General features: G+C 36.0%; 1 protein-coding gene across 1 annotated transcript in view; it reads left to right on the forward strand.

The window, feature by feature from the left end:
- Positions 1–22,143, forward strand: part of TTC27 (tetratricopeptide repeat domain 27) — a 125,923-nt gene that overhangs the window by 23,173 nt on the left and 80,607 nt on the right. Inside the window, exons 6-8 of the mRNA XM_040612002.1 lie at positions 947–1,111; positions 5,049–5,185; positions 9,509–9,621. Of these exons, the coding sequence (XP_040467936.1) occupies positions 947–1,111; positions 5,049–5,185; positions 9,509–9,621 (415 nt within the window). The remainder of the gene's footprint in view (positions 1–946; positions 1,112–5,048; positions 5,186–9,508; positions 9,622–22,143) is intronic.

Raw genomic sequence — 22,143 nt, forward strand, 5'->3', positions numbered from 1 at the left:
GATTTTTTTACTAGTCTTAATAAACACATTTGAAAAACTAAGCATCCATTAAGCAACACATCATCTATGTTAACCTTGGGTACCAGTCTTTTTATGTGCTATGATGATGTGAGCTTTTAAAGAACTCTATTATGTAATATTTTCTTGCCAACTAAATAAAGCCTGAGCAAAAAAAACCACTTCCATTTAGGAATAATTCACATTGTTTTCAACCTAATGTTCTGTATTTTACTATACAATAATATTCTTTTGTCATTTACTGTATGTTGATAGATAGAATTTAAATATATAAGCATTACAAATGCTTTTATGCTGGATGAAAAAAAAAACAAACAACAGATCTTCTTTCCTAAGGATTTCAGATTTATTTACCAAGGTATTTTCTCCTGTTTGGATGGAGAACATGATTTTAGCACTGAGCAAATCAGTAAATATAAAAAAACCCCAAGCAACACCCACCCACCTACACCCTGGTCCAAACAAAAAGCAACTAAACAAAAACCCGCTCGAGAGTTCTAAGTTCCCGTTTAGAGCTCAGTCTGCTGGTGACACTTAATCATTGGAAGCCTGCTACTTAAGGGGAGGGTATTTCTTCAATATTCCTATATTCTGAGTTCCTATGTTCTTTAGCAGGTCCAAGACAATTAGAGTTGTTTAATTCCTGCAAAGGTAATATATCCCAACTCAGTTTAGCTGTAAAATATAAGTGAATACTAAACTTATTCTAGTAGTAATCCCTAGATATAAAAGTTGAAAAATACTTTAAATAGTGTTTATCTTTGGTACACCGACTGTAGATTATTTTTTTTTAAATGTGTGGAGGTATAAAGAACAACAGGTCTGCTTTAAGCATTACAGATTTTCTCTCCTGGTATTTTAAATGTATTTTTAAGATATCATACACCTGGACTGTATCCTGATAGCTTTTCTTTTTCTTAATTTGCAGTGACAGAAGCAGAAACTTTGTTCACAGGTGGTGAAAGCTGGCACTTAGCAGTTCAGTTCCATCTTGAGTGTGCCTATACATTTTTGTATTATTACGAGTACAAAAAAGCTAAACAATGTTTCAATACGGCTAAAGACATAACAAAACTTCAGATTAATCTTACAGGTAAGTTTTGCTTGTACAGTCCATGAGGATTGTTGGTTGGACCAAACTAACGGCTTGTTGGGGTTTTTACATATCCAAGTAAAAAAGAACTGTATTTTGAAAAATTTTGACTTTTAGTGGGTAGGACTTATATGTCTTCTAAGAAGTAGCATTGCTTGGAAGTATGCCATCTAGTTACAATATCATCCCAAATATGGGTGTCTAAGCAGATGCGGTATTACAATCCTTCTTTCTTGTGTTTCATACCGAATTCTAGGTCTAGTTGTCTCTGTTACGGGAATCCTGAAACTAGTTGGGGTCATGATGAATAATTTTGTTTGTTTGTTTGGAGACCCTTATAAATAAGTCTGCCTGATAATTTGTTGCAGCCTTTCACCTTTTATGCCACTTGCCTAGATATACTCCATGTAAATAGCGTTTAAAAGTCACTTCCAGGACTGTTGTTATCACAGGAAGTAAGTAGAAGAGTCAAATTTCTGATGAAGAGAAATATAAAGGACTCAATCACTATGGAGACTTTATAAGTACCCTTTCAGAAGCTTTGGAGTCAGGCAGATCAGATTGCTGCACTTGCAAATTCATTTAAAATTACATGTATAGATGTGGGACCATTTGGTCAAGCCGGTCCTGCTAGGTAATCAAAATGATATAAAATGCACACCTTTCCTGTGTGAGAACTTTTGTGCCTAAGTAGAAATGCCAAAACCTTGATACAGTTATTTCCATAGACTTAATAGTGGAGGGCACTATGGAACTGAAACTTGCAATCTCTTTACCTATGACACCGCTGCATGTCATTAGCTGTTCCTTTATATTGAGATTGGAGCTGCAGCTACCCCTGCTTATATCCCAAATCAGTTTAATATTTTAATTTAAAACAACAAACAAAAAATCTGAAAACACACATGAAAAGTAACCCAGCAACTTTTCTGGAACTCCTTGCTCATTTTTTCAAAGCTTTTAAAGGTTTACTTTAAAAATGTATTTTTTGCATAGCTATGAATTTATTATATTAAATGGCATCTGTTTAAAATGTCGGAGTTAATTTCTGTATATTTGTTTGAAGAAATTCCATGCATTTCAATTGTTACTACCCTCTTTTCCTATGTGCAACATGTACGGTATGTATGACACATTCTGTGTGTGGCATGTACTGCAAACTTGATGTTATAAGGTAGTTTTGTTTAAAATTAACCTAAATTTTTCTTGGTTTTTTTTTTTTATTAAAAACAACAGTGCCTATGATGATGCTATAAAAAATTAGTTAACGATGAACAAGTAATATCAAAGTGGCAGGTAGCTATTCACTGATACTCCTCAACTTACAGCTGCATGTTGGATATTTTTTCCCCCCTTTAAAGGAGATCTTTAGATTTTCGATGAGCAATTTCCTTAAGTCTAACTTAGGAAAAAAACCTCTTGTTTGGAGGGGAGAAAAAAAGATTTGGATGCAGTGGAATTATTTGTATTTCTGATTATTTTACCAAGAGGTTATGCTAGTCCCAGAGAGATTGTGGTGATACAGTCTCTTGGAAAAGTGTTGTGAAACTCCTAAAAGTTCTGTGGTTTATCTCCATAGATCTATTAGAATAGTTATGAAGGATGTCTAACCTAAAGGCAAACAAACTGAACTGAATATGTGGGAATTGTTGGTATTCTAGACAAATTCATTTGACGTGCATGTTTGTACTAAACAGAAGGAATGTTACATCATCAAAAAAGACTTTGCTTTAATGTAAAAATTCAACTTCTAGGAAAGACCTTTTTAAGGCTTTTGGAAGGAATTTCCTTTTTAGGAAAGGATTTTAAGAGGGTTTTATTCTGTAATGATTGTAATCCTTACGAGCTGAACATTTAATTATAGCATGGAAATGTATGCTGTTTTTAAAGACAGAATTTAGAACCAATGTTTGTCAAAGTTATTTTAGAAATGTGTTAATAAATCATACTTGGTTTTGCTTTTTTAAGTCCCATTAATCCAGGTCTGTGCTGTATTCATCATTTATTAAAAAGCATCCTTATGTCCCTCATGATGACTCACAAGCATCAATAACTCCACAAAAAAAAGAGAAGGCTATGGTCCTTCTTGCATATAAATTTACTAAAATGAAGGATTGTAATCCAAAATAAATTTAAATTCAACAGATCTGGAGGATTAATAATACTGAACTCTGAGATCTGCATGTTATCTGCTTGCTTTCATGCCCAGTAATGCACCCTTGGGAACTTTTAATGTGGAACAGAAAGTAAAGTCTCTGTACAGATTCCTCTTTTGTGAGGATATATGGTGGTGTAAACCAAGCAAATTATCCCCCCAGCTTAATCACATTGGATTTTTATTTTTCAAATGAAAATTACCATGTTTTGTCCCTGTAACAGCAATAATTTCTTTGCTTAAAAAATACAGTGGGGGGTGTGTGCATCTCAGAACGTAAACAAATCACAGTTTCTGGGTAGTAGCAAGTAAATTTATTGGTAACCAGCATAACTCTGCAAGTGTTTTATTCAAATGTTTAAGCAGTAAGACATGATAGGAGGCAAATTACAGCAGCATGATTTTCAAGCATTATTAAAAATGAGAATTGAGTGCTACTGCATAAAATTAATATGAATGAGTACCCAATATTTCTCGTTTTCTGCGTCTCTTCTCTGCAGTGTGCCTTGTGATATTTTTAGAACCTTTTTCTTTTCTTCATGAAGTCTAAACATAGGGCTTTCCTATTAAAAGGGGTAATTGGCAGAAAAGGAGAAATCAGTTTAATTTCTGGCTTCCCTACTGCTCTCTTTCCACATCCAGGAAGAAAAAGGGGTGACTGCTACTTCAGTGTGTGTGCCAGGTGATTCTTACCGACAATGGCCTCATCTTCTGGCCTTCGATACATGAGCAGTCGATCATCTTTACCTCAAAGATTTTATGTGCTGCAGAATATTCAAAATTATAATGAAATTAAGACCTTGGTCTTAATTGGCTCTGCAAAAGCAACAGTGGGTCGGCATTCAGTCCTCCATTTCTGTTATTTAACTTTCACAGTTCACATTATGTGAGCATTGTATCATAGTCATAATAAGCAAACAAACCTCCAGATTTTACAGAGTAACTTTTAGATCCATTTTGGCTCTGGTTAGAATTCTGTTATTTCAAGTTACTGTCCTGAAGTAATTCTATGATTTCTTTGATTGCAGCTTGCAAACAGGTTGCTAACAGAGGAAGAACAAACATGTTTTGTTTTTTTTTGCATTTAGTATAAATGGCAATTGCCACCCTAAAAAAACTGGTAAAAGTTGACTGAGGGTCCAATAAAGAACTGAAGAAACAACACTGAGAGGAATTTCACATTGTGCATTCTGAATATTGATTAATTCAGTAGACAGCCTTCATTAGTTTGCTGTTTCACTCCCTCCCGTGTTAATTTTACAGTATCTTATATGTTGTATTATAGTAACGTCACGTCTGTGATCCCTCTTTGTAGACCTAAGCCTTCAAATGAAGATTTGAATACTTAAAATGATGGCCTGTAAGATATTATGGCATTTTCATTTGCCTAAGGGTCTCAGTGTTGTCATTAACTTTTAGCAGGCAAATTGAACAATTGATTGTGGTTTATTGCTGAGGAATAAGTAGGGAACGCATGAAACTTGATCACTGAGTTTTCAAGAGAGAATATGGTGGGCCACAGGGAATTTACCTAAAAGTGGCTTTGCAAGAGCCATCTAGCTGTGTTTGTATGTTTGTAATACATATTTCTTTGTATGTCTTAGCTACCAGTGAAAATGCATGTAGTTCACTGCAAAGAGATCAAGCAGAGTTAAACCACTGCTAAAGTTCATAGGTTAATTCTCATTGTGTTTCTCTTTATTTTGCTTTTTTGTGAGCATCTTTTAGTATGTTACTGGTTTTTGGTGTTCATAATACAAACTTACCTCTAATTTTCTGTAGGCGCTTTGGGGAAGAGAACACGATTTCAGGAAAAATATGTTGCACAGCTTATTTTGGATGTCCAAAGAACAGATGGGTTTCTCCTTCCTCACAGTGAGCTAAGTCCAGCTCCAACACCTCTGGAAAACTTAACAATGGTATGTATTTGAGAAGAATTACAGTAATTTCTCGAAGTGAAAATGTTCTGAAGCTTTTCTTGGGTGTTTGCAAAAGGGCAAAGTGTGTGGTACCTAAGATAAACTAGATTTTTGAAAGTTTTTAGAAAAGATGAGAGACAGTTCTTTGCCTAGTATTGAAGGACATGGGATAAAATGACATATGCCTGTCTGCAAGGCAGATGTGGCTACTCAGCTAAAAACAGGTGAGAAGCAGATTTTCAAAATAGTCTGCAAGGCATCACAGAAGTGCACAAATTCCTAAGGATTGACAGCCATGTTTAGTAACGGTGTGAAGACAAGAAATCAGTCTAGGAATTCCTACTGGCATGAATTATGTGATTTGGCCCTACTGATCTTAAGGATGTGTATGATTATAAATTTTAAATTGCTCAACAACCACTGAACTGTTTTGGGATGGCATTTTTTCTTCATAAGGAGAAGCTCTGGTCAGGATTTAAAGTTATCTCTGGCTTCTTTGGCAAGTTCAAATAAATTGAAGCATTATGGTCCAAGATTTGTTCTTCAGGTTAGAAAGCCTTTACAAAAAAAGTTATGTCTTGGTAGACTTCCCGATCAAGCAGAGATTTTAAGCAAAAAAATTGAGAATACACAAATATCTTAGGAGACTATCCTAGATTTTTTTTGTAGTCCGTTAATATGTCCTTAGTGTTGTATTTGATTTGATGAAAACAGATTGACTGCATATATGTCACAACTTGTGCTTATGATAGAACTATGTATAGCAACCCCTTTAAAGACAGTGAGACCTCAAGGGAGGCCACTTAGTGTCAGTTACAGACTTCAAGTGAAACTTACCTAGAACTAAATGATAGGATGCGTTGTTCTTGGGAAGTCACTAACTGGGATATTGTATGACTGTATTTTCCAGTTATTCACAGCTTTCTGAAGAGTTTGCCTTTGGAGTCTATATCTCATCAGAACTTCAGTTTGGAATAAAATAATGACATCATTTCAATAAAAATGGCAACACTGTTTCAGGTTGTAGGTATAACCTGGAATTAAATATATTATCCTTGCTAATAAAATACTATATTCGTATGTCCTTGTAGTGAACAAACCCAAAGCTGCTGAAGTAAGTTTAGCAGAGAGTTTGAGAAAGAAAATAGGGTATTTGGAACCATTAAAAATTAGTCATGCTTGTGAAATCCACACTTTCCTACTTAAATTTTATTGAATGTATCTTGAAAGTAATGCTACAGAAAGTAAGCACATCTACTCTCTCTGAAAAGTAAAAATGTGATGCTAGAAAGGACTTGAGAGGTTTTGGCTACAGGGAGGGAGTTGAATTTTGTGCAAGTCTGAGCGACTGCATCATGTAATTCTGTCATACATTACTCAGGCTGCCTGTTAAGGAAAGTTAGGTTTTCTGTTCCCACAGTCTACCTTTAAAAAAAACAAATCAAAATATCAAACCCTTTTATTTCTGCATTTTGTGTGTGTGAGAAATTATAGAAAATAGTATTAGTAGAACTATGTGCTGCTCTTAGGAAAACCTGAGATATTTCAAGTTCAAACATTTTATTAGGTTGTGTGCGAGTATTCTGTCACGGGTATTAGATCAGGCTTGACTAAGTAGACTCTCCATGTGTGTGTTGAATTACCAATTAAAGATTTGGGGTTTTTTCCCCTTTTTCTAGCATGTCTTTATTGATAATGTAGTATCAAAATACACCTTATTCATGTGGTCTGTCAGTATTAACTTTAACAGTGAAACCTAGTGTTTCTTTTGCCAATCTGGTCTCAAATTTGTTATCTTTGAGTGTATCCTGAAGTTCTTATAGCTAAAGTTGGAGTTAATGCTGTTCCCCATTTGCCAAAAGCTTCTGACAGCATCGTTGCATCTCTGTCCAAGTTTAGGGTGGATGCTTGATGTGTACTTTTAGAAGACTATTCATGGCAAATGTATAGAAACTTAGTCTTGAAAGGGGCTGAGAATCACTACCAAATTAACATATGCATACAGAAAGCCAAAAGGTCCGTGATCATGTTGCAAAATTATTATAGGGAATTTTTCTTCTCCTCTCCAGTGTTCTTATTTTACATCTGCCATTTGCAGATAAATGAAAATACTCATTTATCTAAAGATAGGAGTTATACAGGGTGAGTGGAAAATTTCCTAAGAGAATTATATACTCTGCCAGTATGTATAAAGGTCAAGTTGAGACTGGCCACACCTAATTTTCATCTCCTGTTTTAGAGTGCTTGCTTCTATGGTCTTAAAGTTCTCCCCCTATTATTGTTCAGTAAGATGACTGAACAAGTTATTTTGCAATTAAGTGGTCAGTAATTTAATTCAATTAAAAATATAACCAATATAGCAATGGGACCTATTGTTTGACTGATAGCTGGGCTGATTTCAGGTCAAGTGCTTCCTGCTTCCCGCGGTACTGAGCAACTGTTAGATGGCACTGGAAAGAAGACTGTTTGCATTTCAAAATAAATATTTGAGGTTGTAAATTCAGAGCTTTGCTCACAGGTCAGTTTCTGTGAAAGAAAAACCTCAGGCTTGAGGTGATGCATAAGGACTCTTGATATGAAGCAGTATGTTGAAATAGTGTGATTAGTTTTAAAAAATTCAGAGCTGTTTTTATGTTTTGGGGGAATGAGTAATTTCTTTGTAAATCTAGGAATGGAAGTCATGCATTAAAACTAGCATACAGTTGCAGTACAGTTCAGTTGATCAATATTCATAATGAGGTTAAAGCAATTAGTACTGTTTATGTAGGCTAGATTTTAAAGGTTACGTAGACCAGAAGCTGGAAATTTTTAATGAATTGCCTTGTAACATAAATTATGATTTAATTTGTATCTAATGAAGTGATATCATTATACTAGTATAGTGCTCTGTTCTAAAATTATTTCTATCTGGAAGTGGTGGATAATCCTTACGTATGCTAATGTAGTAAGAGAAGAAAATGATGGTATTAAATATGCCTTTAAGAGTGGCAATGTCTTCATTATTGCCTTAAAATAAACATATTTTATTCATATTCTATGTCAAATCACAGCTTACATTTATATAGTGATAAAACAGTGGTGATGAATGCAGATAACCCACTTCGAAGCATTCCTGTTTACTTTTTCTTCTGTGAATCCTCATTTTGACCTCACCAATCGAAGAGAATCATCAGAAACAGCTACTACTAGGACATGAAGGGAAATTAATAGGAAGTTTGAAAAACTTAATAAAATCCATTTTCTGTTTTTAATAGGTTATAAAAACTACTACTGCTAACTGAAAAATAGTAGTACGCTAATTGGTTTAATGACTGGGGCTTTTTTGTTCTGATTTTGGGGGTTTTTTACAAGGGGGGGAGAAATATTATTACAGCTACCTCCTTCTTGCTTGCAGCCAAAGGAATCTTTTGTTGTTTCCAAACACACACAAATATTTACATTTGTGCACAGCAATTTACACTTTTCAGCCGCAGATCATATTACTTTGTTCTTTAAGTTAAATGACTGACAATAAACTTCAGGTAGCATACTTGTTTGTAACAGTTAAACTGAATACTCATTAAACAATTTGTTCCAGAGGAAATTTGCTGAAAAGTCAGAAGTACTTGTCCAGAAGCAAACCTTTTCAGTATACCCTTTCTTGCCTTTACCAGGACAAAGTATCTGGAGGTGCTGACTCAGTGGGTTGTTTTCAGTTTTGTTTCTTTAATTTGTAAACTCCTTTAAAACAAACAAACAAACAAAGAGAAAAAGGAGAAAAAAAAAAAGAGGAGGACCACTTCCCTGTGTAGGGAATTCAACTGTATTGGCAGAAGCCATGCTTTACTTAGTGGTACTTTGCTGATACTTCAAAAGAAATCCATACATTCCCAGAAGTCCATGGTTGCTAGTCTGAAAACCTGCCTGTTGGGAAAGCGTTTAACGTTAATCTGTTTCAGCATGTGTGTGCATGTATATGCATGTGTATTTATATAGAGATATATATAAAAGGAGGAAATTTTTTATAATACTACAACCAACAATTTGAAAAGGAAAATCCCCTTCAGCCTTTAAGTAGAAAATCAGTATTCAGGTAACCTTAAAATTGCTCTGAATGCTGTTCCTCCTGCCTGATAACCAGTATCCTCATAGCAAAAGTCATTTGGATGGTGCTGTCTTCTACTGGCTTGGCCAGTTACTCTATTGTAATCATGGTAAATTACTTTCCATTGTGTCATTTTCTGATCTTAATATTATCCTTTTTCAAACAAGTCTAAATTTTTATTTTGAAGGCATAATTTCTCTGCAACTGTTTATTTTAAAATATTTTTTCTCCTCCAACAGAATTATGATTTAAATGATGATACAGTGCTTAATGAGATAAAATTAGCAGATGCTGATCAGTACCAGGTACCTGATTTGTGTGCAGAAGAGCTTGCTGTAATCCTTGGAATATGGTAAGTTAGTTCATAGTTACTTAAAAACAAAAATACAGCATGAACCATTGTGATAATGAAATCCTGAAGTGGTGAATTGATGGGACTTTTTTTTCCCTTCCTTACATAATCTGGCTAAAATGCTGGAAGTCTTGCATTATACATGGGTAGAATTTTGAGTTATCTCAGGGTGAACGTTCAGAATTTCAGCAATGTTTCATTAATTGCTATATTGTTCTTTGTGCCTCAGATTAATCGAGTTTCAAATGTCAGGTGGCATTAGATACCATATGGTAATGACACTTGGATAAATTTTGAAAACATATTTCAAAGTCTGCAATTGTCAGCTTCCTATGAGGGTTAACCGTGCCTTTCAAGCAAAAAGCTGCCCTGCTGTTCAGTGCAATGGGAATACTCCATTGCTGGTTACAAGCTATAGTACAAAGTCTGTGTGGGTTTGCGCCTAAATTTTTTTTCCTGGCTTTCAGAAATTGTATGCTACATGGGTTTTGGAAATGGCACAGAAGAACAAAAAGCAGCTTGAGATTGGAGGATCATAAGCTGGCTGCTAATGAATATTCTCATTTTGTAATAGAGAAATACTTTTTTTTTTTCTATGATGTAGTGGTCATTTAGCTGATGACAGTTATCACACAAGTTTTTGAGTGTGTTTTCTTTCTAAAGTATTAGTACATTGAAGTAAAAATGTTGACTTTGATGCAGTATTCATCATTAATATCTCAAAGCACTTTTCTGATCTACAAGTTGCAAAATGATGGAATCTGCGGTGCTGCTGAAATACATCGTGCAAGTCAGAAGAAGGCTAGGAGCTGAACAATGAGTGAATCCTAGTTCCCACATTTTAGACTGCTGTTTCCTCTGGGAGGGCACATGGATGTTGTAAGATCTATCTTTGTGATAGGGTGACAGCAATAATGGGCCAGTTATTAGGCCCACTAGTCAAAATTTTAAGTTATTTTTCCCTTTCTTGTCCCATAAGGTGCAGTGGAAGTCAGTAGTGGAGTGAAGAGTGTTTATTTTCTTTCATATAGCCTTTTCTCAGAATGCAGCTTTTTGAAGGGCCAGATGTTTGCTTGGCTATATAGTTGAAGTCAAATGTGAAGTTGCGTATCAGTGGTTTCAGCTATGCCCTTTAACCATTCAGCCCATCCACTGTAATCAGGAATTCATGAGTGCAATACGTACTGTGGCTTCATATTTCCTTTATACCCCAGGTCTTAAACTTACTTTCTTTTCTAGGCCACATCTAGATCTAGTTTGAGGACAAAGGAGTGAAGAGTGGGTTGACATAATATTCTTGGCCCAGTCACTTCCAGTCTTTCACACTGACTCAAGTCAAGGCAAAGCCTTCCCCTTCTTGAGAAGCATTTTCATGTGCACTTCATTTTTTTTAACACAGTATTGTTTTATATTCAGATTATATCATCCCTCCTGCTTCCACCCTTCTGAAGGAAATTCCAATTTTTCTATTGGTCTTTCTCTCTCTTTTTTTTATTTTTATTTTTTTTAATGAAAGGGTAGAATTTGAATTTTACATTGGCTGGCTGCATAGTAGGTTTCTTGACCACAGTATGTCACTTTGAAACCACCACTGTCAGGCTCTGAATAGTGGCTAGAAACCATCTTGACTGCCAGCTGCGTGTGTACATTATATTCCTAGTGGTATGTGATTTTGGCAGGACTGAAGGCAAGAAGCTCATGTTAAAAACTAAAAGCAACCAACAAAAAATTAAAAATCAGTGTTCCTTCCCCATAGGAATGGTAAATGCCATTCAGTGGGTGGATTAATATTAAGCAGCTGAAACTGTTTCAGTCATAAATGGAGACAAGGCTTGATATCCAGCCATGTTGCAGAAGTGTTAGCAGAATGCCAGCTTTGAGAACTGTTCTTCTGAGGGGGTTTAGGGTAGAACCCTCGTGACTGAGTAGAGTTTAGGCCTGGATTGCTGGCCATGCCCTTGGTGTTTATATCAGCTGTTGGCATATCAGTTGGCAGGGAAGCATATACATGTTAAAGCATTTAGCATTGGCTTTTAAACAAAACATAGTTCTCAAAACTTAGCTATGGCAGATTCCTTGCTTTTCTTTAATGCTAGAGGACTTCAGTTCTGTAAAGCAAATACCTCATTTTGTAATAGATAAGTTGGCTTTAGAATTCCTTTAAGTTTCCAAAGCAGTTCTAACTAGACTTTGGTTTAGGTCAAGCCCCACCTTAATGGTATCTGTTGTTGACTACCATTGTCAGCAGTGGATGTTTTTTCTAATGCAAACAAACTTCTAGAGACCAACCTGGTTTGTTGAAGAAAGGCAGCCTGCAGATAGAGAGAGTAAATGTGAGCAAATTTTTTTCACATTTCGCTGTGCTTGCTAGTATTGTTTTACAGCAAATGTCACAGAAATGCCCCTTAATTCAACTGAGATTTTTGTAGCTAAATAATGTTAACATCAACAGCATGCAGAAATGTTTCTGGATAGCAAAACAAACTGAAAATTGTTACAACTTCTGGAAAACACTTAATTACAATCATATAGGATCCTAAGGAATTACCTGAATGCACATAATATTTTCTGCTGTGAAGCAAGTTTCATTTCAACTAGGTTACAATGATCAAATGGCTAAAGAAAGTACTATTACAGTATCAGTACAAACTTTTTCATCTCCTCCTCCCCCATAACATTTTAAGAGGATATAAAATATTTCTTAAGTGTTGAAATATCTCATACCAGCTGTCTTTACAAAAATCCAAGCAATATCTCATGCTATATGCTTAAGCCAGCTTGTAAATAACATGCATGAGCCTGAATCAATTAGTTGTGGGGCTTTTTTAAACCTCTCTCTGTTACACTGATGTAAGGAAAGAACAAGTTATTTTTTAGTAATCCATTTATATAAAGAAAGTAGCAATGTAAATGTACCCAGCCAGTTTTCTGTGGCATCTGTAATTTGAGGCAGTTTCCTTTAAAGTATTAGGCTATTCTGTTTCTTCTCTGCAAATTCCTTTTCTTCCAAATACTGAACAGTCTGCGGAACTGAATCTAAAAGAAAACATTCACCTGTTATGATAATTAAACTGTAACTAAAACAGAGTAGAGGGAGGGAAACCCACCCCAGTCCGCCTTACTTTACACAAAGGTTTCCTTTATTATTGTATCCAGATTTTGTAGGATCTGTGTAAGAAGTGTCTAGAGGTGTCTTCAGATCATCTTGCTGCAGGAGTAATGCCAGCCTAAAGGAAATATTAAAAGAAACTCCTAGGAGTGTAGAAGTATTAACTGGCTAGGATTTTTTTGATGTTTTATATGACAATAACTAGTCAAGGTGGTGTAAAATTTATTTTATAGTCAAGCCTTAAGACTGGGGTGAAAACTTTGCATAGAGCCTTGAACCAAGCTTTCAGAGGCTGATAGAAAAAGATCCTAAAGTTCCAATTTAAAAAAAAAATAATATATTTTTTCAAAAAAAAACAACACCAAGAGCAGGTCAATGTGTGATTTCAATGATGTGTTAATATAGTACAGATGCCAAAATGCTGAGAAACTGAGAGGGGAGTGTTTCCCTTGTCACTTAAAAATAGCCCGAATTAGATCACTGTTGAATAGACAACAGCAGCTGTGTGTCAGCAGATTGGGAAGAAAATCCCTTCTCATCACTTGATTCACCATTTTTTAACAACGGGAAACTAGAAAAAAAAACCCAGGGGAAAATAGAAATTAGATATAGCTATAGAAAGTTCTAAGAAAGCAAAGAGAAATGTCCAGTGGCTGGTTATTTCTTAATGTTTTGCTGTCCCAACAATCAAATTGGGTCAAAATAGTGTGTTATACTGGAGGTACCTCAGCTCAGTCAAAAACTATACACCAGTCTTCAGTTGGTAAGGAAAGCATCAGGAAACCTAACTATTATATAGTAATACATTGGATAACAATCTATTAAACAGTTTATGCAGTGAGCTGTAGAACCATACTTGAAACAGCTGCATAAGTACTAAATAGCATTAGGAGTAAAGGATTTTTAACAGAGTTACCAAATATAACCTTTTGACTCAAATAAGGAAAAAAAAAAACAAACAAATAAGAAAAAAAACACCAATATACATGTTGGCAATGAAACATCAAGGGAAACTTGGGTAGGTGAAACAGGAAAGCATTTAGGTACTTGAAACGTGAGATTCTAATCTTAGCTGTCTGTCTGTTCTCTACCCAAGGAAAAATCAGCACCTGCAAAGTGGGATTCATTGCACTTCAGGCACTTATTTTACAATGGATTGAATCACTTCCTATATTTATCTATATTTTTTCATGGACTCTGAAAGATGCATAGATGGTTAGTTAGATTAAAGACCTAAATTTTACATGATTAAAGTTAGGTAAGATGGATTGTGCTCACTAAGATTTCGTATTATATATATATATATATGATCACAGCCTTCTTTGTGCTTTACAGCAAGGTCGTGCTGTATAGCTTGTATCAGAAGTACAAGGCAACAGCAGGTAAACAACTGTTTTCATCTGGTTTTATAAGAGAGAACATTCTCTCTTCCAGGTCATTGGAATGGAAAAGGTTATGTTAAACTGACTGTGGAAGGCCAGAGCTTACATACGTTGCCCTGTGAAAGTAAAAGCTACAACAGCAAATCTTGGACAGCATTAAAGTTGATGAAGGTTTTTCCGTTAAATACTTTTTGACACTCTGGCCCATCTTTACAAGCACATCATGTAAATGTAAATTATTACTGGTTTTTTGAAACAAACCAATTACAGGTGCCAGACAGTACAGTGATTTCATCATAGCCAGTTTATGGCTGTTTAAAATCATTGCTGCTGTGCACCAATATGTACAGCTGTGTGAGGGGATTCCACTGGGGAAATGAACTTCCTGTCACGCTCTTCAGAATGCTCACATAAAAAAACATTAGTCACTTGAAATACCTTTGTGAAACCTTGAAAATGCTTGTAGAGTGATCAATTTGTTGGGTTTGGCTCTTTTTCATTCATGAAATTAACACAGCTTGTAAAACTGCATAGATATACAGCAAATACTAATTAAAATGCATATGTGGAAAGTCTGACCTATCTATTCATCATCTATCTCATGCTAGTTAACTGTAGTTGTAAGCAGTTACCTGAGGAACTTGAATTTGCATTGCCTGCACTTGCAGAGAGGTAACATGCCAGGAAATGTAAACAAACAAAACCTCAGCAGTTGTCTTCCTCCATCTAACTTTATACTCTGTCTTCAAGAGTGACTGTGAGAAGATATCCAAGAGTGAAAAATAACAGGGCAAGCATGTGTTGCCCCCGTCTCCCTAATACTTTCCCAGCTACTAAAAGGTGATTTCCTGAGCCTAATCAACTTTGTTTGCATAGCAGCCCTCGATGGATCCTTCAAATATTTGTCATCTTCCACTGAGCCCATGTACATTCCTTGCATCTTTTGGCAAAGGTGTCTGTCTACATATATTGCTCCTGCTGTTCAACAAAAAAAAAAGAAAAAAAAAAAAAGCCAGGTAGTTTTGGTTGCCAATAGCTTCATTTAGTGACTTCATACTCTTATTTCTTAACGGTTTCGAAAACCTTTGCAATGTCCTTCATTTGATTGGTCCTAGCCTAATGAGACATTCCTTTTGTAGAAATTGTTACATGTTTGTAAGTCATAAAACCTACTTATTCATCTTCATAAAACAACAGTCGTTCTAGCTGTCTGTTTTGGAAATTTTTCCAATACTGAATTACTGCTTTTGAAATGAAAGGTCTAGAAGAGAACATAATATTTATGGGTGGACAAACAAAGGCTTTACACCATATTTTATGTTATGAATTTGTATACTTTATGCAGTATGCCCTAGTATGTTATTCTCTATTACTTTTCTAATTAATTACTTTACATTTTTATTTGCCTTTTTAACAGCTGCCTAGTACTAAGCTAATGTTTTCATGCAGCTGCTAAAGAGTTGCTCCTGAATAGAAATGGTCAGATCAGAGCCTATCATTTTTTGTGACACTAGGACTGTGTTTCCTATTGTTCATTGCTTGGCACTTTTATCTTATTACCCTTTTGCTCTATTCTGTAAGGTCTTTCTGCAGCTCCTTATTGTCTATTCACATCTTCACTTCAAAGAATGTTGTATCATTTGCAAGTTTTCTTACCTCACTATACATTCTCTTGTTCCAGTTTATTTATTAATATAGCACACTGATCGCAGCACAAAACCTGTGCAGGATTACACCAGTGACCTTCTCCATAGGGATGGCTGACTATTTGTCTCATACTATTTCCTATCTTTAATCAGTTACTGACCTTTGCCAAGACATTCTCTCTTATCTCATGAATGCTCAATTTCTTTGAAAGTCATTCTTGATGAGGGACTTCACCCAAAAAAATCTTCGAGATGCAAGTTGATTTCATCATCACACCAGTTAAACCTTCCAAAAGCCCCCAACAGGTTTGCAATGCAGGAATTTTTTGTACAGAAGCCTGACTGACCACAAGTGTTGTACAACTTGTTGTACAAGCTCTCTCTAGTTGTTCCATTCATTATATCGTCTCTCCTTATTTACCTGCAACAGATGATACACTTCCAAGCCAGTGTTACAGTGATCCCCTGACACAAAGTTTAAAGGCTGGCATATTTTTTGTTGCTCTCTTATCATTAGGCTCTGAGGTAATTTGAAATGAAAATGTAGACGCTGCTTTTGGTGTCTCAGCTATTTCATCCCAAAACTAATTTGAAACTTTTTTTTTTTAATACTGTTTGGTCCTGTTAACTTTCTAGCATCCAACATTTTAGCATGTAACATCTTTTGCAGCTTTTTAATTTGAGAAAGAATCTTCTCGCCTGTAATTCTCTCCCTTACCCAGAAAGGCTTTCTGGTGGGAATTTTACTATATTTTTCTACAATAAATGCTAATGCAATGATTTCATGTAGCTTCTTTGCAAAGGCTTTTATACCAGGGCTGTCATTTTGATCCTGTAGACTCAAAATTTTTGTTCCTGCTGTATTGGTAGAAGGTCTTAGCACTGATTTTGACTTTTGGTTAGTTGCTCCTTAAACATTTTTTGGACGCCATAATTATATTTTAAATAATAATAATGAACTATCTCTAAATATTCCATAGGTTTTGATCTTTTCTGTATTCTGCATTTTAATATAAGTTCAGCTATTTGAGAACACTTCTATTTTTAATAGCTTTTAACAATGTTGTTTAACATTTGTCAACTTTCTAAATCAGTTCTTGAATCAGAACTACTTAGTCATAATCCAAAAAGGGATACTTTGGAATGATTGCTATTAATTACACTGTTACAAAGACTATAACTAATTAAGTCCCAAACTGTTTAACTTGTTAATTAAACTGGATACCTTATCCATTAGGCTGCCAATGTAGATCTGATTAATCAGATTAAAGAATTGTTGGTAAATTGTAAGCGATTGGCAATTAGCTTTTGCTGATAGAAAATACTTTTTTCTGCTGCAGAGTAGATCTTAATCTAAGGTTCTGTTTTATCTGTCTATAAAGAATGTCTATTTCTCTTTGTTTTCTTAACCTCTTCTATTTCATTAAACTCCCTAAGACAGGATTCAAGAGTGGACAGTAAATACCTTGCAAAGCTGAATGATGCAGTGATTTGTGACTTCTCTTCATAGTCTTACGAAAACATGCCTGATCATAGATTCTGTGGCAACAGATCCTAAATTCCATTGTGATTTGAACTCCTGAAATTTTCTGGGGTGAACTGCTTAACCTGTCCTTGAAATCAGAATAAATGCAGGGCATGGAAGTCAAATGTGTGTAAAATACTCTGACAAGACCTAACACAGTCATTAAAACTGCTTAAAAGCAAGGTACAGTTCTACTCTAGATTCAGATTTCAAATACAGCTTCAAATTTTATTTGATTCAGTATGGAAAATCATTACAACAGTTTAATTTTTCTGCTATATTTCAAGGTTTGCATTCCTGTATTTACATGTCAAAGCATTTTACATGGATGCAGGAGAAATGGAAATTAGGGACCTATTTTAACACTGCTTTGGTCTGGAAGAACTGCATCTATAAGCTTCAAAAAGCTGTGACAAAAATCTATCTAGAATAAGGAAAGGACTAATCCTTTCTACTTGAATCAATATAGCTTTAGGATGCTGAAAGATAAGTTCCACTTGTGTAAAAATTTAACTGTCCCTTGGTTTGCCCATGCTTTTCAAAAGCTATGGCCATGTCACTTAACATTCTGGTTGCCTAGCTGCTGTGGTGTTCTTGTTACAGTATTTTAAAGTTTTGCTGTCTTTATTACTTTCTATTTTTCCCCTATGGATAGAAACTTGTTATTTTTCACCTGAAGTCACATTTGCATTAGTGACTAATGTTTAGTGACTTTAGTTGACTACCTCAAGCTAACTGTACGTATTTCTGCTAGCAGCTGACATTGGACAAGAAAAGAAGTAACTGAAGCAGAGAAATTCTTTATTACTTTCTGTTTTCGTGAAAAATTTTCCCAAGGAAGGAAAAGATGGTGATATATATATCAGGATTGTTTACTAGCGGTGTTGTCTAAAACTTTCAAAAAAGCTCACCAACAACATCGTGTTTATCTTGTGGGAAGGTGGAGTAAAATGCGTTACATAATAATTGTTAAACTTTTCTTCAACTGGTCTCTTCACCAAGATTCAGAATCACACAAGTTAAATCAGGAAGGAGGAATTATAGTTAGCTTTCCATATTGACAGAGGCCAACTTTACTGAACATAACAAGAATAAAAGGTGATGTCAAGGCCTTTCCTTGGTTTTCAAAGGCATTTCTCATCAATAGTCGACCAAAAGCATAATTGGTATTTCTTTGCAGCCATATTCACACAGCTTGCTCAAGCTAATGGTATTACAAAACATCAGCATAAATTATGAAGCATGTGTGGAACCTCTGTCATGGGTGTCTTTAGAAACAGACTGCATAAACATTTGCATAAACATGCAAACTGTAAGTTAGAGGTTTGTAGAGCAGGAAGAAGAGTTGGAGGAACTCTCAAGCTTTTCTTCCACTGTAGAAATTGTGTTTTGGCTACTCTGGTCATGTTCTTCCCTACAATAATGTGAAAAACTTTTTTTAAAAATTCTGGTCAGTAATGCCTTTCCTCTCTCACCTATCCACCCACCCAATTTTCTTATTAGGTACTTGTGTTGTAACAGGATAAAGCTAGTTGGCTGATTAATCAGAAGATGATTATCAGGTGAAAAAAACCTTTTCATGAAACCTTGAACCTTAAAAGAACTGCAGTTATATAATTTCAGTTCAGGTTTAAGCAACCTGCTAATGTTTATGTCAGTTCACACAGATGTTTGTACTTGCAAACAAATCTCTCAGTGGTTTTTTGAAAATACGTCCATTTTATTCTTTTGATTTATGTTGCTATGAATAATCATCAGCTCAAAACCTGGTATGCTTTCAGATTCTTAATTATGTAACTTATATAACAATTGTAGCTCTTACCATTTTAATGAGTAGCTCCCATATACCGTTTACTTTCTGTGATAGCTTTTTTGTTTTAAATACATTTAGAAAATTCACTGCGTATTGACTTTTTTTAGTTTGGTGAGGTTTTATAGTTGTGTCATTGTTGTTGCTCCACCCTTCAGAAATTTTGGGGAAAGCATCAAGAAAAGCACTATTAAAGAGTAGATCTCTTTAAGTTACAAAAAGAGGGGAAAAGGGATCTTATCTCCTAATAGAAAGAGGAAATTGAATCTCAGAAGGGAGCGTAATTATGCTTTTACTCTGTCTCTCAGCCTACCTGTATTTGGCTGCAGTCCTCTGAGCAAATGGTGTTTGCGTTGGCAGAGTGAAATTTGCTTCAAACTCATCCTTTAATTTCCTGAATATTTCATCTGTACTCATTCCTAGGCAGCTCTAGTTTGATGAATATTGGTGGTACCCAAAGAACGGACATTGTAGCAATGCTGAAGCAATGCTCTCTGGAGAGAACCTTCTCTTCCTGTGTTTCGTTTTCTCTGTTCCCTCATGTAATGGGAGTGGAATTTGGAAGAGACCTATGCCACCAGGAAGGAGGCTTGGTACTGCTACACATAATAATAATTATGTTTCTTTTTGTGGGCATGCAAAGATAAAAGGGATGAGAGTGCTTGAATGGCATCAGTTTTCCTTTTTCCTATCTTGAGCGCTTTGCTGCTTACTCTTGGAATTCTTTTATTACGTCTTCATAGTTTATCATGTCTTTTCTTTAGAGGAAAAAACAAAACACATCAGACATTCTGGCCTTTTCTCACAGCTGGCAGATAAGCAAGTGATGGGGGAGAGAACTTAAAAGTGAAAAGCAATATAACATTAAAAAGTTTCAAAATGTGTGCATGCTACACCTTGGTAGAATTTACCAAAAGGAAATCCATGTGTTTTACCTTTTTTGTCTTGACCATTTTAGGCTGTAAACACTTGAAGGCAGAGGAAGGATCTCTACTGAAAAGAAGATTCTTACTTCATTTGGGATAGTCATAGTAAATAAACTGCACATTACTGCATTTCTCAAACTTTTCTCTGTTCTGTCTCCTTTCTACTCTCACAGCTTACATATAATCTCATTAAGTATACTCAGGTATGAAGACAATGTAAGCTTATTAGTCACATCTTCTAGTGGTTCCTCAGAGCCTATAGTATGTCCTGGACACAGCATAAATGTTACATCTGTTATTCTTCAGTAAGAAAAAGGAAACTCATTTTTTTTTGTCTGAGTTTATGGGGAAAAAACCTTACAAAACCAACAAATTTTTCTGTATTCTACATGAGGTAGTTGGACTAGGATGGCAAGAAAGATTAGTGTCGTGATAACATGCACAATGTAGAGAGAAATTTTTCAGTACAATGTAAAAAAAATCAGCTTATTTCTAGCTTTCAGTAATAAGTAGACTGTTCTTCCTTCTGTTAATAAAACATAAAGCTGAAAAATGTAAACTGCAAGTACCATTAAATGAAAATGTAATTGCTGAGGTTGAAGGGGATTTCTAGCCAACTAGTTCAACTTCGCTGCCTGAAACAGTCAACTGGAGCAGGTTGTTTACGGCCATGTTCAATTGGGCCTTGACTGTCTCCAAGGATGGATATACCACAACCTCTCTGGGTAACCCCTTTTGCTTTAGCATCCTCACATTAATGAAGATTTTGCTTACTTTTTTTAATGAAATTTGCTGGATTTCAGATTGTGCCTGTTGTTTCTTGTCCTTTCATTGGGCACCACTGCTATCAGATATTTATACACATTGATAAGATCCCCCTGAGCCTTCTCTTCTCCAGGTTAAACCATCCCAACTTTCTCACCCTCTCCTTGGATGTCGGATGCTTCGCTATCTTAGTTTGTGGCCCTTTGCTGGGCTTGCTCCAATATGTAGACATCTCTCTTGATCTGAGGAGCCCACAGCTGGTGACAGTACTTCAGGAGTGATTTCACCAGCACTGAGTAGAGGGGGAGGATCACCTCTCTCGACCTGCCGGCAGCACTCTTCCTAATGCAGCCCAGGAGGCTTTGGATGACATTGCTGCAAGGGTGCATTTCTGGCTTGTGTCCAACTTGGTTTTCAGCAGGACCTCAGGTCCTTTTCTGCCTCCAGTCTGTACTGGTGCATGGGCCTATTCCTTCCCAATTGCAGGACTTTGCATTCTGTCCCATCATCAAGGTCATTAATGAAGATGTTAGACGTTATTTGATCCCTGGGATGCACCACTAGTCACTGGCCTCCAGCTGGGCTTCATGCTGCTTGTCATAATCCTTTGAGACTGGTGGTCCATCTAGTTTTCAGTCCACCATGCTGTACATTTACCTAGTCCACATCTCATCAGTTTGAGGATGTTATGCAAGGCTGTCAAGCACCTTTCCAAAGTCAAGGTAAAGTCCACCAATCTAGTCACCTCATCGTGGAAAGCTATCTGGTTAGTCAAGCATGATTTCTTCTACCTAAATGCATGCAGACTGCTCTGTCACCTTCTTGTCCTTCATCTCGCAGATTGGTTAATGTTGGAGGGAACTGCTGGAGATCATCTTGTCCAACCTTCTGCTCAAGTAAGGTCAGGACTTGGTCTTGTGCTGTCAGCAAACTTGCTAGGGGTACACTCTGCCCCTTCACCCAGATTCTTAATAAAGATGTTGAACAGTATTGGACACTGTATTGAGCCCTGGGGCACACCACTAGTTACTGGCTTCCAACTCCACTTTGTACTGCTGATCACAACATTCTGGGCCTACCTGTTCAGCTGAATTTTCAGTCCACCTCACTGTCTGCTCATCAGCTTCTTTAAGAGGATCTTACAGGAGATACTGGGAGCCTTACTGAAGTCCAGGCAATCTCCCCTGCTCTCCCCAAATCTACCAAACTGGTTATGTCATGATGGAGGTTATCAGGTTGGTCAAGCATGACTTCCCCTTGGTGGGTCTGTACTGACACTCCCTCCATGTGTTAGGAAATGGATACAAGGAGAATTTGCTTCATACTGTTTCCAAGGAATGATGTAAGGCTAACCTGGAT

The sequence above is a fragment of the Falco naumanni genome, chromosome 12, assembly GCF_017639655.2.
Source record: "Falco naumanni isolate bFalNau1 chromosome 12, bFalNau1.pat, whole genome shotgun sequence".
In the NCBI taxonomy this organism is placed as follows: domain Eukaryota; kingdom Metazoa; phylum Chordata; class Aves; order Falconiformes; family Falconidae; genus Falco; species Falco naumanni.